Source organism: Pecten maximus, chromosome 1 (assembly GCF_902652985.1).
Source record: "Pecten maximus chromosome 1, xPecMax1.1, whole genome shotgun sequence".
NCBI classification, from domain to species: domain Eukaryota; kingdom Metazoa; phylum Mollusca; class Bivalvia; order Pectinida; family Pectinidae; genus Pecten; species Pecten maximus.
The window spans coordinates 13,409,208-13,425,237 of NC_047015.1; the positions used below are offsets into that span (position 1 = coordinate 13,409,208).

At 35.7% G+C, this 16,030-nt stretch overlaps 1 protein-coding gene across 1 annotated transcript; it reads right to left on the minus strand.

Annotated features, from left to right (window-relative positions):
* Nucleotides 1–3,427: 3,427 nt before the first annotated feature.
* On the minus strand, nucleotides 3,428–15,976 carry LOC117325515 (ATP synthase subunit d, mitochondrial-like). Its single transcript, XM_033881789.1, has 6 exons — nucleotides 15,762–15,976; nucleotides 13,359–13,455; nucleotides 10,120–10,197; nucleotides 9,872–9,934; nucleotides 6,332–6,485; nucleotides 3,428–3,890 (listed from the first exon to the last, which is right to left on the minus strand). The coding sequence occupies exons 1-6, from the start codon at nucleotides 15,881–15,883 to the stop codon at nucleotides 3,565–3,567; spliced, it is 840 nt and encodes a 279-aa protein (XP_033737680.1). The 5' UTR covers nucleotides 15,884–15,976; the 3' UTR covers nucleotides 3,428–3,564.
* Nucleotides 15,977–16,030: the final 54 nt, after the last annotated feature.

Genomic DNA, 16,030 nt, shown 5'->3' on the forward strand with positions numbered 1-16,030 from the left:
ACACAGTCATGTGATCTAGTATGTATACAGTCATGTGATCTAGTATGTACAGTCATGTGATCTAGTATGTATAGTCTTGTGATCTGGTATGTATACACAGTCATGTGATCTAGTATGTATAGTCATGTGATCTAGTATGTACAGTCATGTGATCTAGTATGTATACACAGTCATGTGATCTAGTATGTAGTCATATGATCTAGTATGTATACAATCATTGATCTAGTATGTACAGTCATGTGATCTGGTATGTATACAGTCATGTGATCTAGTATGTATAGTCATGTGGTCTAGTATGTATACAGTCATGTGATCTAGTATGTATAGTCATGTGATCTAGTATGTACAGTCATGTGATCTAGTATGTATAGTCATGTGATCTAGTATGTATACAGTCATGTGATCTAGTATGTATAGTCATGTGATCTAGTATGTATACAGTCATGTGATCTAGTATGTATAGTCATGTGATCTAGTATGTATAGTCTTGTGATCTAGTATGTATAGTCATGTGATCTAGTATGTATAGTCATGTGATCTAGTATGTATACAGTCATGTGATCTAGTATGTATAGTCATGTGATCTAGTATGTATAGTCTTGTGATCTAGTATGTATAGTCATGTGATCTGGTATGTACAGTCATGTGATCTAGTATGTAGTCATGTGATCTGGTATGTATACAGTCATGTGATCTTGTATGTACAGTCATGTGATCTAGTATGTAGTCATGTGATCTGGTATGTATACAGTCATGTGATCTTGTATGTACAGTCGCATTGTGATCTAGTATGTAGTCATGTGATCTAGTATGTATAGTCATGTGATCTAGTATGTACAGTCATGTGGTCTACAATGTATAGTCATGTGATCTAGTATGTATCCAGTCATGTGATCTAGTATGTACACAGTCATGTGATCTAGTATGTATAGTCTTGTGATCTAGTATGTATACAGTCATGTGATCTAGTATGTACAGTCATGTGATCTAGTATGTAGTCATGTGATCTGGTAGGTATACAGTCATGTGATCTAGTATGTACAAAGTCGCATTGTGATCTAGTATGTAGTCATATGATGTAGTCATGTGATCTAGTATGTATAGTCATGTGATCTAGTGTGTATACAGTCATGTGATATAGTATGTAGTCATATGATCTAGTATGTACAATCATGTGATCTAGTATGAATAGTCTTGTGATCTAGTATGTAGCCATGTGATCTAGAATGTATAGTCATATGATCTAGTATGTACAGTCATGTGATCTACAATGTACATGTATAGTTATATGATCTCATATGTACACAGTTATGTGATCTAAAATGTGTGTACACATTTATGTGATCTAGAATGTATACACAGTCATGTGATCTACCATGTACACACAGTCATATTATCTAGTATGTACACAATCATGTGATCTAGTATGTATACAGTCATGTGATCTGGTATGTATACAGTCATGTGATCTGGTATGTACACAGTCATATTATCTAGTATGTACATAGTCATGTGATCTAGTATGTATACACAGTCATGTGATCTAGTATGTATACAGTTATATGATCTAGTATGTATACAGTCATGTGATCTGGTATGTACACATCATGTGATCTAGTATGTACTACATTCTGTGATCTAGTCTGTAATACATGTCAGTGATCTAGTTATGTATACACAGTCATGTGATTCTAGTATGTATTAACAGTCATGTGATCTAGAGTATGTATCAGTCATGTGAAATCTAGTATGTCCAAAGCGCAAATGTTATATATAGTATGTATACTAGTCATGTGAATCTAGTATGTACAGTCGCATTGTGATCTAGTATGTACAGTCATGTGATCTTGTATGTAGTCCTGGAATCTAGTATGATAGTCATGTGCATTAGTATGTTGTACAGTTCATGTGATCTAGTATTTGTAGTCATGTGTATAGTATGTACAGCGATTGGAGTTCTAGTATGTTACAGTCATGTAAATCTATATGACAGTCATTGTGATCTAAGATGTAACAGTCATGTGATCTAGTTGTATACAGTCAGTGATTAGTATTTACACAGTCGCAATGTTATCTAGTAGTATGTTTCCCCCCCCCTGTTTGATTAGTAGTACAGTTGATCAGTATTTTGTCATGTGATCGGGGGTTCAGTCATGTGATTAGTAGTACAAAATCGCATTTTTGATTTAGTATGTAGTCATTGAGTAGTCATTGATCAGAGTATAGTCATGTGATTAGTTGTAAAGTCATGGAGTAGTATTAGTCATAATTGTATGTACAATATGGATCGTATGAATAGTTTTGGGAATTTTTTATGTATCAGTGATCTAAAAGTATAAATCATATGATTAATGTACATCTGTGATTACAATTCATGAACAGTTATATGATCTCATATGTACAGTTATGTGATCTAGAATGTATAGTCATGTGATCTAGTATGTATACAGTCATGTGATCTAGTATGTATACAGTCATGTGATCTACAATGTTCATGTATACAGTTATATGATCACATATGTACACATTTATGTTATCTACCATGTACACACAGTCATATTATCTAGTATGTACACAGTCATGTGATCTAGTATGTATACAGTCATGTGATCTGGTATGTATACAGTCATGTGATCTGGTATGTACACAGTCATATTATCTAGTATGTACAGTCATGTGATCTAGTATGTATACAGTCATGTGATCTAGTATGTATACAGTTATATGATCTAGTATGTATACAGTCATGTGATCTGGTATATACACAGTCATGTGATCTAGTATGTATACAGTCATGTGATCTAATATGTATAGTCATGTGATCTAGTATGTATACACAGTCATGTGATCAGGTATGTATATAGTCATGTGATCTAGTATGTATACAGTCATGTGATCTAGTATGTATACAGTCATGTGATCTAGTATGTACACAGTCGCAATGTGATCTAGTATGTATACAGTCATGTGATCTAGTATGTACAGTCGCATTGTGATCTAGTATGTACAGTCATGTGATCTAGTATGTACAGTCATGTGATCTAGTATGTACACAGTCGCATTCTGATCTAGTATGTATACAGTCATGTGATCTAGTATGTACAGTCATGTGATCTAGGATGTATACAGTCATGTGATCTAGTATGTATAGTCATGTGATCTAGTATGTATAGTCTTGTGATCTAGTATGTACACAGTCATGTGATCTAGTATGTATACAGTCATGTGATCTAGTATGTATACAGTCATGTGATCTAGTATGTATACAGTCATGTGATCTAGTATGTACACAGTCGCATTGTGATCTAGTAGTATGTATAGTCATGTGATCTAGAATGTATATGCACAGTCAATGATTTAGAATGTACACATTTTTGTCAATAACACTTTCCTTATATACATTGAAAATGAAAACGACAGAAAGTAATTAAGTTCAATTTTACAAACTTTAATAATTGTCACTACAAAAAACTGTTACTGTGACTGCAAATACAGAATGTCCAAATTCTTTTCCACTGAGTATGAAGTCATTCTTCATTCATAAATTCCAATTTTTACACAGTTTTAAGCCTTCTTGTCTTTCTTTTTGCCCATCAATGACTTCACCGTTCTACCAATCTCCCTAAATGCTTCTTTTCCTTCTTCGTGTTCTTGCCAGAACTTTTTATTTGTTGTTTTCTCTGTTGTCTTATACTCATTCAAGCGTGCAGGCCACTCTGCCTTTAACCTGTCAGCCTCTTCCTTTGGAGATGTGTATCCAATCGAGCTGAAAGTGTCCAAATAATCCGGTTCTCTGGACTTGACATACTCATTCTGCACGCTACTTTTATAGGGCATCCGGTACAAAGGCATAGATGCAAGGTCAAAGTCATAATAAGCCTGGCTTTGATCTGCAAAACAGAAAAAAACAAGCATACTGAGTATTACTAAAGCAGTACATGTTTCCTATATGCCCCTACTACCTATTACACTTATTATGATAAAGATGGTGCTCTTTTGGTGCTAATTTGGGGAAATGAAAAGTATATATTAGTTTGTAACTGATCTTTTATGCAATGATACAAGAAAATGCAATGTCAGTATTTTGACTGTCAGAGGAACTATGTATACATGTATATAAAATGAAGCTAGTATTTTCTAAAAAAAAAAAAAAAAAAGTAATGGTGACCTTGATCCAACAATTAGGAAACTGAAACTTGTCTGAAATATTATGGTCCTTGTAAATTGTACTTTTTATCAGAGTGCAGACAATGAAGTTTCTGAAAATAGTAATGGTGACCTTGACCTTGTCCCAATGACCCTGCACCTTTAACTTGTTTGAGACATTATGGACCTTAGTAATTTTGTGAATTTTGATCAAAATCCCACAAGGAATGAAGCTGCTTGACAATGATTTTCTAACAAGAGTTCCATGGGCCTTATAGTAATCTGACTACAAACTTAAGACTTACTGCAGGGAAAATGATAAACTTTGAGCTCACACCACTTTCAGTAAAATCCAACAAAGAATTTGTTTCTGTTATGGTAGTTTGGTCCACAGTGGATACCTACTTGTCAATAAAGTCATCCGAGTCATTTAAAGTCAAAGTTTGAGCTAATTTTCCCATTTTGGAAGTGATTGCTCCTCTTTCAATTTTGTTCTAAATTTGGTTGAAACAGTTAATTGATTCATTTCCATTTGAGACCCCACCTCTCTGTCCCCCTGGGGTTAAACTAACTTGATTGATACAAAATATGATTGCCCTTCACCAAAGATGTTTAGGTCAAATTTGGCTGTAAATCACTCTGGCGTTAAGGAGTAGTATTTTAAAGCAAAATTTCAGCCAAGTCCCCCCCATTCAGGGCCCCACCCCTCTGTCCCCAGGGATAGAACCAACCTCATTTATGTCCCAAATGTTAGAACCAGCCTCATTTATTAGAGTAAATCCCTACTTCATTACAAAGATCCATAAAAATTGTAGGCAAAATGAAAAGATATTACTCTGGTCACATATACTTATATCACAATGAAGTGTAACTATGAATTAAAACAGCATAATCTCACAAATGTTTGTCAATAAAAAATTAAAAAGCATAAAAAGTCTAAGTCCAAAACACATTTTATTCGCATGTCAAAATGTAGGTATTTTCCAAAGAAATCTTTTAGTTTGCCACCTGTAGGGGATAGTATAACCCTTATACTAAATATCAATATGTCTTCAACACTTGCACCAAAATGTTAATATCAGAAAACCAAATCTGACTTCAACAATTCCGCCGGGTTGACAACAGTGTTTGAAAGTACATATGAAAATTCCTTAGACAATTGGTCTACAGAAAATTTAAATCCCTTAGCCCCAAGTCATTTTTCGATAGACCTATTTTGTAAACATATATTGTTTAAAGTAGCATAACTGCATCACGCAAAAGCTTGCATCATCAAGTTCATACTCACTTAAATGTTTGAAGTCAATAACGCGCTATTCTCAGTAAAAACACCTTGATTGTTAACTCTGATTTCATATGATCGTTTATCAGAAAGTATAGGAATGTTGTTTACATGAATTGAAATGTATGTCAGGACTCAAACTTTTCATAGTCCTTCGGGCCAACATTTAGAAATTTTACATAGACCGGCCAGGTTTTCTATAGCCTCGGGCCATCGGACCACCTTTACTTTCGAACACTGTGACAACATTAGCTCTCCCTCTTCTTCAAAGATACGAGCTAAAAAACATACAGATCTAGAAAAAAGGCCTTAGTACACAACTAAGTGTATTCTGGCTATATAAGAACTTTGGGAGAAGCTGTATCTACTGACTGATGTATGTGTGTTAAGTATTTTGAAATGATCATGATTTCAGGAGGTTGTTCATTTTCTGGTGAGGAATGTCATGAAAACATATTTAACCTTCCGCTTTTTTCAAGCTTATTTTGGTCAGTTTAAACAAAATTAAAGAAACATTGATGATCCTGTTCGAATTATACAAAATTATGCTTCAGAAAATAAGCATGAGTTTGAACTAAAGTAAAATGATCCTGGATTTGAAGAAGATAGAGATGACAGGTTAAATATTAGAGAAAATCTGTACAGTATTTTCTAAGAATGAGCAATTATAAACTTTAACCAGAAAATTCAGGATGACTCGTATGTGATGTTGTATACACATTTTGAAGGAGATAAGCTTCAGATATATATTTACTTCAGGAATGAATGCATGTCAATGTAGTATTACATGTACTGTATGATTATTTACAACATTTTCTGTGCATTACTAAAACAGTTTGAGTCTTTGAGATAAAGTCCAACTTGTTATGTTATGAACCCTTCCTCAATGTTATTTATACTTACGGGCAACGTCCCCGAAGAAATCTTCATTCAACATGGTATGTGGGAAGATTGTTGGCCTGACCTGAGGGTTCGGAATACAGTCTGGGAAATAGGCTGTATACAGCTGCAGGGTCCATTCATCTTTTGGTGGGAATGCTTTCTTGCAGACCTCTACCTAAAAGGCACATAGGTAAATTTATCAACAGAAATATAAATCAATATTGTTTCACAGAAATCAATTAAGATATGGAAATGTTTGTTAAACACACTGGCTATGGAAAGTAAAATAAAATAGTAATTAAACAAAAATTATAAAGGTCCCATTTCAGAGATACAAGAGCCGTAATGGGTGTCTGTCCACTTGAGTACAATGTACATCTGGTTTATTATAGAATTCATTCCAATTTGTAAATAAATTGGTAAACAATACAGATTTTATATAATTTTCTGAAAATAGAAGGTTTTTAACAAATACAGTGGAACTTCGTTAACTCGAAGTCGACGGGACCACGAAAAAACTTCGAGTTATCCGAGTGTTCGAATTAAGCGAGTTATCATTTTTGGTGGAAAGTTCGATCAATATTTGTCAACATTATATAATCATTATAACTTCGTCTGTCGCTCATCAGTTTAGTGTGAAGACTGGTCAATACATGTAAATATATATGTAATGTTTCGTTATGTCACTTGTAATTTGGTGTATTTTTGCCGATATACAGTCACGATAAAGTTTCTTTCACTTAGTCACTTCAATAACGATCTGATGTGCAAGTCATGATTGCAAAAAGTAAACGATAAAGAGGAATTTGACAAAATAACAAGTTATTCATGTCAAATCAAATAACCGTAGTTTAACACAGATTGCATGCAAAACGTAACAGAACCATTACCTTTTATTGGACATATAAAATACTGTTTGATCGGCCTACTTAATTTTTATTGATAACCACGCCATTTCCATGTGTATTAGCACCGGAAGTTGGGCTGCGCATGTGCGTATAAAATGTTACTGTAACTGAGTTGGCGTTTTATCCGATTTAATAGACAGCACTGACCGCTTCAGTTGTACTCTGAACACCTCGGCAGTAATTACGCTATTGTTTCAGCAGTTTACAGATTTGATAGGCGCCGGTCACTGTTTCATTTCTACACCTGTAAAAACATCAGCCGGGTAGATCTACCGGTGTGTCAGAGATTAGTTCCGCTTGAGCGAACGGGTAGATGAGTCGTTGACTTTCGTGTGTACTAATATCGGTGACCGCCTTAGGAAATTACCTGATGTAAGTAAAGCAGTACTTTTTATCACCAAGACTTGTTGTTATAAGATTCAACCGACAATTTCTTTTATGAATTTATGAAACACTTATAAATAGCATGTAGGTTAGTAGTGCCGATATGTTCAGTATTACAAACGGAATTTAGCTCTTAAAAAATGTCGACGTTTACCACCGATTGACGAAAATTATACTTCGAGTTATTCGATCATTTCAAATAGGATTTTTATTGTTGGGACCAAATTTTCACTTCGTATTATCCGAGTTTTTCGAGTTTTCCGAGTTTTCTTTACTAAGATAAAGAGAGAATTCGGCTGGGACCGACGAGGTACTTCGAGTTAAGCGGGGTATTCGAGTTTTCCGAGTTCGAATTAACGAAGTTCCACTGTAAATACAGCAAAAAGATAAAATTCAAGTAATCTGTAGGGTGTTTTATGATGTACATAGTACAATGCAAATATGCTCCAGGTTTGGTTGGAATAATACAGATATTTTTCGAGAAACACAAAATTTTATCAGATTTTTGTGGACTGGAAAAGACAAATGCTGGCATAAACACTTAAAAATCAGCATATGTATAATAGTTAATATTGCTTTACTGTTCAACATTCCCTCAATGCAAGATGTATGTGTATAAAGTATATATGGTCACTAGAGGAACAAGAGGCCCATGGGGCCTGTATCGCTCACATGGTAGAATTTGACAAAACGTTAAAATAATGTTCATGTACATTTCGTTAAAAGCTTTATTTGTCAATCTCCAACAATTCTATATATGGTTTTAGTGTGGGGATCTCAACTGCTTTAAGGAAATAACCTAGAAATGACTCTAAGAGTGTGAAAAGACCCCAGGAATTTGTTTTACAACATGATTGTGATTAAAGAAACTAAGTCACTTGGGGTGGGGAAAGACCCTTGGGCCTACTTTTACATCAGGATTGTGCATATCCCTTAATTACCAGCGATGCTATACATGGTTATGGGATGGGGCTTTCAACAGTTTCAAAAATATAACCAAGAAACTAAGTCCCTATGGGTGGGGAAGACTCCAGGGCCTATATCTACAACATGATTTTGTTGATCTCTTTATGCCCAACAATGCTATATATGGTTTTTAGAGTGGGGATCTAAATGGTTTCTAAGATATATCAAAGAAACTAAGTACAAAGGGTCCGGCAAAGACCACAGAGAATATTTTTGGGTTGGTCAAAGTTACTTTTTATGAAAAAATCTGTTTCCCTTCACCAGGGATGTTTCTGACCAAATTTGGCTGAAATCTATTCAGTACTTATGAATATGTGGCGATTTAAAGGACTTATCTCTTTTTCCCCTATTGGACCCCATCCTCCTAAGGCCAGTGGGGATAGAGTCATTTAAAATCTGTTCCACTTTTTCCAAAGATGTTTCTGACTAAATTGGATTCAAATCCATCCGTAACTGTTTGACTAGTAGCCATTTAAAAGCATTACCCCTATTTCCCCTATTGGGCCCCTTCCTTTGGCCCCTTGGAGGTCAGAGTCACCATTTATGCAAAATCTGTTCCCCTTCCCCTAATGATGTTAATGACCAAATTGGGTTCAAATTCATTTATAATTTTATGACTAAATTGGGTTCAAATCCAATCATAACTGTATGACAAGTAGCGATTTCAAAGCATTACTTTCATTTCCCCTAATGGGTCCCGCCCCTTTGGCCCCTTGGGGTCAGAGTCACCATTTATGCAAAATCTGTCAGGTTCCCCATAGGATGTTTCTGACTAAACTGGGTTCAAATCCATTCGTAACTCTATGACAAGTAGGGATTTAAAAGCATAACCTCTACTTCCCCTATTTGGCCCTGTCCCTTTGGCCCCTTCGGGGTCAGTCACTATTTATGCAAAATCTGTTTCCCTTTCCCCAAGGATCTTTCTGACCAAATTTAATTAAAATCCACAAGGATCTTTCTGACCGAATTTAATTAAAATCCACGAAGTATTTTATGACTAGTAGCGAATTAAAGCAAATGTTGACGGACGACAGGCCATGACATAAGCTCACTGGACATTTGGTCCAGGTGAACTAAAAACTATGGGGGGGCTCATAGGGACACTTTATTACTCTTAATTATTCAATGAAAACTTCCCACATCCTTTCCCACTGTCAAATCCAACAAGGAAAGGCCACAGTGAGGATGGAGGCTGTATTTTGAAATGTGCCCATATCATTTCCATATTAAATTTGGATAGGCATTACTGTGTTATTTTAAGCATAAAACCTTCCCTTGAGTTGGTAATTGATGAAATACTTACCACATCTGTTAACTGTTTAATATTGTTGTTTTCCTCTGAAACATATGCTTCCCTTTCCTTTTTCTGAAATTTGAAAAAAAATATTACTCTTCGACTGATTAATGCTTACATAAATTTATGTAAATAAAATCTGAAATAAGAGATAGAAGTGGGTAATGGAATTATAAGCACAGTATCATTTTGTTTATTGAATTCTTCTGCAGCATAAAAATAAGTAGTAAAATAAAGCATATTTTTAGATTACGTACCGCTTCCTGAAACTTCTTTTCTATTTTGTTAACACTATCGTTAGTGTCAGCTGGGTAGGCAACCTTGGCAGATCCATACTGAAAAAGAGGTTAAGTATACGTAACAAACCAAATCCAGAGTGGCAATCGGACAAAATTAGACACGTTAACATTTTACAATAAATGGCTGATATTTATGCACAGTATTGGAGCAAACTTGTGGACAGGAATCATTTTCACAGGTCTCAAACCATCTGTATATGTGATACCTTGGACATTATCAAAAGATATATGACTGGCTACACTAGAATAATGTGAATTATCACTATTTTAGATCTCAGACTGTCTTTGTCAATTAATGATATAAAATTATCTGATACCTAAGCAATACACTCACAAAACCCAGGGAAAACATGTTTATAACAGGGATTTGTACAGTGGACCCGCGATAATCCGGACGCCGATAGTCCGGAAAACTTGCAGTCCGGACGGAATAGCACGGGAACGGATTTCCGTAACGTTATTTGTACTCACCAGTCCGGAAATTCGGTTTCCGATTCCGGAAGCCCATTTTGGGAACGGAAAGTACTTTTCATTAGTAAATTTCCCCCGATAATCCGGACGATTTTTTCACCACGAGGAGAGAAAAATGTCGGGCAAGTCACCCGTGTCGACAGCTGTACAGACTATCGCTTGACACTGTAGGTAGTCATAGCGACCGCTGCCAGGTCATAGCCCCGGGTGTTTACCTGTGTTACAATGTAGCTCTGTCTTTATAACGGTACATTGCTTTTCTTTACGATCGACCTAAATGCTACAGTATTAAAGGGTTTTATAGTGTAGACTGGTCTTGCTTTTATCAACTTGACGTACAATATCTATTATAGTTATTTTACATAGTGCTATTTCGTAGTTAGCAATAATTAATTCACTAACATACAGTATGTGATACGATACTTAATCAATCACAAATGCATGTAATAAATTTATTATCGGTAATTAACATCACTAACAATTGTATTGGGTAAACAAGGATATCGGCTTGTAACATCGTTACGTGTAATGACGACTCATTGAAAGATGCATGTTATTAATTACACACATGGTACATTTACGTATTAAGCAGTGATCACAAGAACCGGGTTAATTACACACTAATAAGTCGTCAGATACCGCTGATTTACTTCAGTAAGTGTCACATTGTTAAGTGAATACGGGTTTAATAATTATCGGACAGCTTGGGTAGTTCTCGCTGGTGTCGCGTACTTTTAAATAGGTAGCTTGGAGTTTCTGGTACAGCAAAGTGAGTTACGATTCACCACATTAATTAATGTTAATTATTACGTGGCGTATGTCTGAATTTTATTTACACGATTAAAAACACACAATATTGTGAATAGTTTTTATTATTATTATCCAATCAGAATAAATGGGCGTAACGTGATGCGATAACTTCTTATATAAAGACTGTGAACATACCAAACTACACATTGCAACTTATTCATTGTATCTTCATACTTACGTAAAAATCATATAAAAAAGCATGGACTAATGGTAAGTTGTACATAGTGGGTCTTTCATTTCACGTTTCTGATTTACGTAACAAACGTACATTGTACATAGCAGTTCGTTTATTTCAGGTTTTTAACTTAAAGTAAAAAAACACACAAAAACACAGACTGTTGGTAAGTTGTAAAAACCGGGTCTTTCATTTCAGGTTCATAATTTACGTAAAAAAACGTACATTGTACATAGTGGGTCTTTCATTTCAGGTATTTAACGTATGTAATTTCTACTCGTTTGTGAACCTCTGGGACGTAACCCATGTGTGTTGTTTGTAGGTCACATATGCCTGCTATAAATAAAACAACTTTCACTTCACATGTTCTTTTAAAAACATTGTTTATTTTTTAGTTTCTACAAAATAAAAGAAAACAAGAATCATATCAAGAACATAAGTATATTTATTTTTTAAGAAGACTGACTATTAGACGTGTTTATGAAACGTCATTAAAACGTCCCGTATTGTATAGAGTCAAGGGAGATAACTCTTACACAACAATTTTGTTTTGACCTGGTAGACGAAATTCGGTAGTCCGGAAAACTCGTAATCCAGACGGTTTGGGCTGGGAACAAAGGTGTTCGGATTATCGAGGGTCCACTGTATATAGCAAAGTATAAATGCAAAGTCCTGTTGGTATCCCTGCATGGAACTATGTTTCTGGTACATGTTTTTGTTTTTTACAATACCTCAGTAAATATGAATGTCATAGTATCGGGAGAGCTATAAAAGTAAAAAGGCCATTCTTGCAGTGCTCTCAAAATACTGTATACCTGGTAATTTTCACCCCCGTTTAATTTTCGTCATTTGATGATTGGGCGAATTTAAGATGGCGACGAAAATTTCAAGCTAAATTGAAGGATTTACAAGTCATCGTACATAGGCCAACTGTAGTCGGATCCAAAACATACCCTCTTTCTTTTCAAGTGTTTTTTTTATTCTATACAATCACAAGCAACACTTGTTATATATTTACACTAAATTAATCAAATAATCCATTGTTTTATTCCAATCTATTCATGTGAAATTAAATCTAGATCTAAATCTGGGTCAGGTAAATTTGCAATATCACGTTGAGTTAAATCGAGAATAAGGGCCAAGACAGCGAACTAGGTTTAGTATATTTAATTTTAAAAAACTATAAATACTAATTAACTTTTTAAATCCAGACATTTTTTAAAATGATACACACAATATAGCATCAAATTCTTGCTATTGTGAAGACTGATTTTATGAGTTCACTGTCACTTGTGGCTTCCATTGATGACAAATGAACAAGAAAACACTGGTCAGTAATTAGTCACGGCACGGTGAACATGCCACTCATCGTGTTTGCTTAAAATCGACCATGCATACCTGATACTACTTGAATCAATTTTGGGTAAAAGTAAAACTGAACACAGGTAAACGTTGTATATTTCACACCTGATTACATTTCACACCTCATCGGGATATGCAAAGAAAGGAAAGTGGGGGATCATGATAAATGCTGAGTTTTCCGAGTGTAATTGTATCTAGAATTCCGAACAGAATTTTTCGAATGTAAACGAGGAAAAGACATTTCTAAAAGTAGCTTAGGGCGAAATTAAAACGGGGCGAATATCTTTTGTATTGCTCAAGGGCGAAAATAACCTGGGGCGAAAAATACCAAGTACATTTGTATACAGTATACAGAAATAAATTAAATAAGCAGTCTTACAGCCTTTTCCAAGCTATCCACAACAGCAGCAGGAGCACCAAGAGACTTGTAGTGAGCGAAATCTATCTTGGGTAAAGTTTCTGGGAGCTGGGAAACTCTGAAAAGAAAAAGAATATGTATATATTACCTCCGGGTATACTGTAAACATGTTCATACAGGCAGAATGACACAATAGCATCTTACAACTGAATGTGTAACTGTTACATGATCTACAGATTCTGTGGAGCTACACTCTTCCAATGTAATGTCTTGTAGACAGTATAATTTCAAAATTGAGTTTGGGAACTATCAAAATTCCATGATGGACATTTAACAACAGAGGAGATATTTGGAAACTACCGGTATATCAAACAATGTTTAGATTAGTTAGGGCAGATAATACATAGGCCCTTTCCCCAAAGGAATCAATTTCCCACTAAAGCCATTTTTCCAAAACTTGTTGCTTACGTGTGAAAGCTTCATCACCATTTTTATTTCAAAAGTAGATGATAAGGTCCCATCCTATGTATAGGAGTGTAAAAAATCCTAAAAGTAGTTACAGCTGCAGTTAAATCCTACACTAATTTGTATCCTAACCAAATGATCGATATATTTAAATCTAGACTAACCTGACAAGTGCTCAAACAGGAAGTGCTGAAACACTTCAATTCTTTCATTTCCTTTTCTCATTCCACAAATCGACCTATTCCTCCATTCAGGATGAATGATAAATATGGGTTACAGGGCTTTATCAGGGGCTTTTAGGAAATGGACCCTGGGGTCAAATTGGGAAAAATTGATCGACAAAACAGCTGTTTTGGGAAATTTAGACAAATGCAATTGTATCAACTAAACACATCATTTCTTGTCTGCATATATATATAATATGGTAGCTAGGGTTTATAAGTAATGTATAAGTATCATATATCTCTTTTATATAGAATTTTTTTCAAGAGATCATTCTGCTCCAACTATTTTCAGGGTAGATATTTGAAGTAGGAGGGTGGTTTACATAATACTTTGAAACTTTAATCAGAAAAAAAAGTTCAACTTTTACATATTGATTATTTTATTTAATATTTTAAACAAAAAATCAAACAACTTACCAACATTGTCTATGATTATTAAAATATTATTCTATGAATAGATTGGAAATCAATTATCACTTGACAATTGGCCACCATTAAGTATATCCTTGGCCAAATGTACATGTGGAACAATAACAAAATGTATTGTACAAAAAGTCAAAAATTCCTTTAGTTGGTTGTTCTGAGAGATTGATTATTCAGACAGAACACGGGAAGTACAGTCAACCAATTGTGACATTAATCATTAGAGCAGTATTTGTCTGTCCTTCTTATTTTGGAATCTAACAAGAAGTTCTTCAGTCGTGTCATCAGTTGCTTGTCTTTCCACTGTTTCGTCCACTGTTTTTTAAAGAAACAACTTATCTTTTTATTGTCCTTTTCGTCAGATTTTCTTATCTTTTTAGCATAATACTTGCTGTTGTGAGACATGGTGCGATGAAAATCGTGATCTATCAAACGCTTGTAAACACCTGTTGCCGAGACAGCATTACATAAAATGTCAAAATGACTACGAATTTGGAACTCTCCAAAGTTCCACGTGTCACGGAATGAGGGGTTCCGTTTAACGGACCCAAATAGATGGGTGATAAAGCCCTGATGCTCTAACGATTGAGCTACCTGGTCGTCGATAATCGACCCGGTCCAGTTCCGCTACACTCTTCCCTCCTTTTTTTTAAGTCTTCGACCCGGAAGACTTCACAACCCAGGTTCGGATATCCCCTTGTCAAGTATTCACCTCACTTGAAACAAGGTTTGGTCACGGCACCAAATGTACTAAGTAGGAATGGGAAAATGCATGGCCAGACTAGGGTTTGGACCTGGGACCTCCGAACAGTAGCCGGATGCTCTACCGATTGAGCTACCTGGTCGCCGATGATCGACCCGGTCCAGTTCCACTACACCAGTATGAGACTAAATAGGTTTTTTTGGGGGCAGATAAATATCTCATTATCCATATATGTAAGGTAGGTGCAATGTCACGCCCGATTTTATTGCATTTGCACCAAAATCTTAGCAACAGTAAACGGTGTCTGAGAATTCCACGTTTCCATATAGTAGTGCGCTCTGGCTCTACACCAGACTATGGTGTCATTCGGACGAGGTCATCCCCTGCTCCCGGGCCTGACTACAGCAGTACTGGTTGGTGGAGTTTAAATATCTTGTTGGTATTCTTTTAGAAAGTCCAACTGTATTAACTCGCACACCACTCTATATTCTTTTATTGAGATGGCCGTTGCCTTCGCATTCCAGCATTCTCTCAAGTGAATTTGTTCTCAACCTGTCGGGACAGAAATGGGCGATTTCGCCCTATCACTGGGATCTCTTGGACACTTACTTTCCTGAGTACGTATCGGACAACAGCTTGAATTTCTTGAAATATGGCAGGTTGGCATCAGACACCCTTTCGCCAAATGCCTTCCAGTTAACAACGGACTTCGCCAGTCTCTTACTAGCCATGGTCTCCGGTAATGGCGTTCTCAAGGGCACAGCCGGTTGTTCGTCAAGACTGAACCGCTTTACTGTATCCGGTTGTAACGATTCAACTGGCTCCTGGTAGCAGAACAGATCGGGAACGAGGCTTGCTGATAGCCATGATTATCTTGC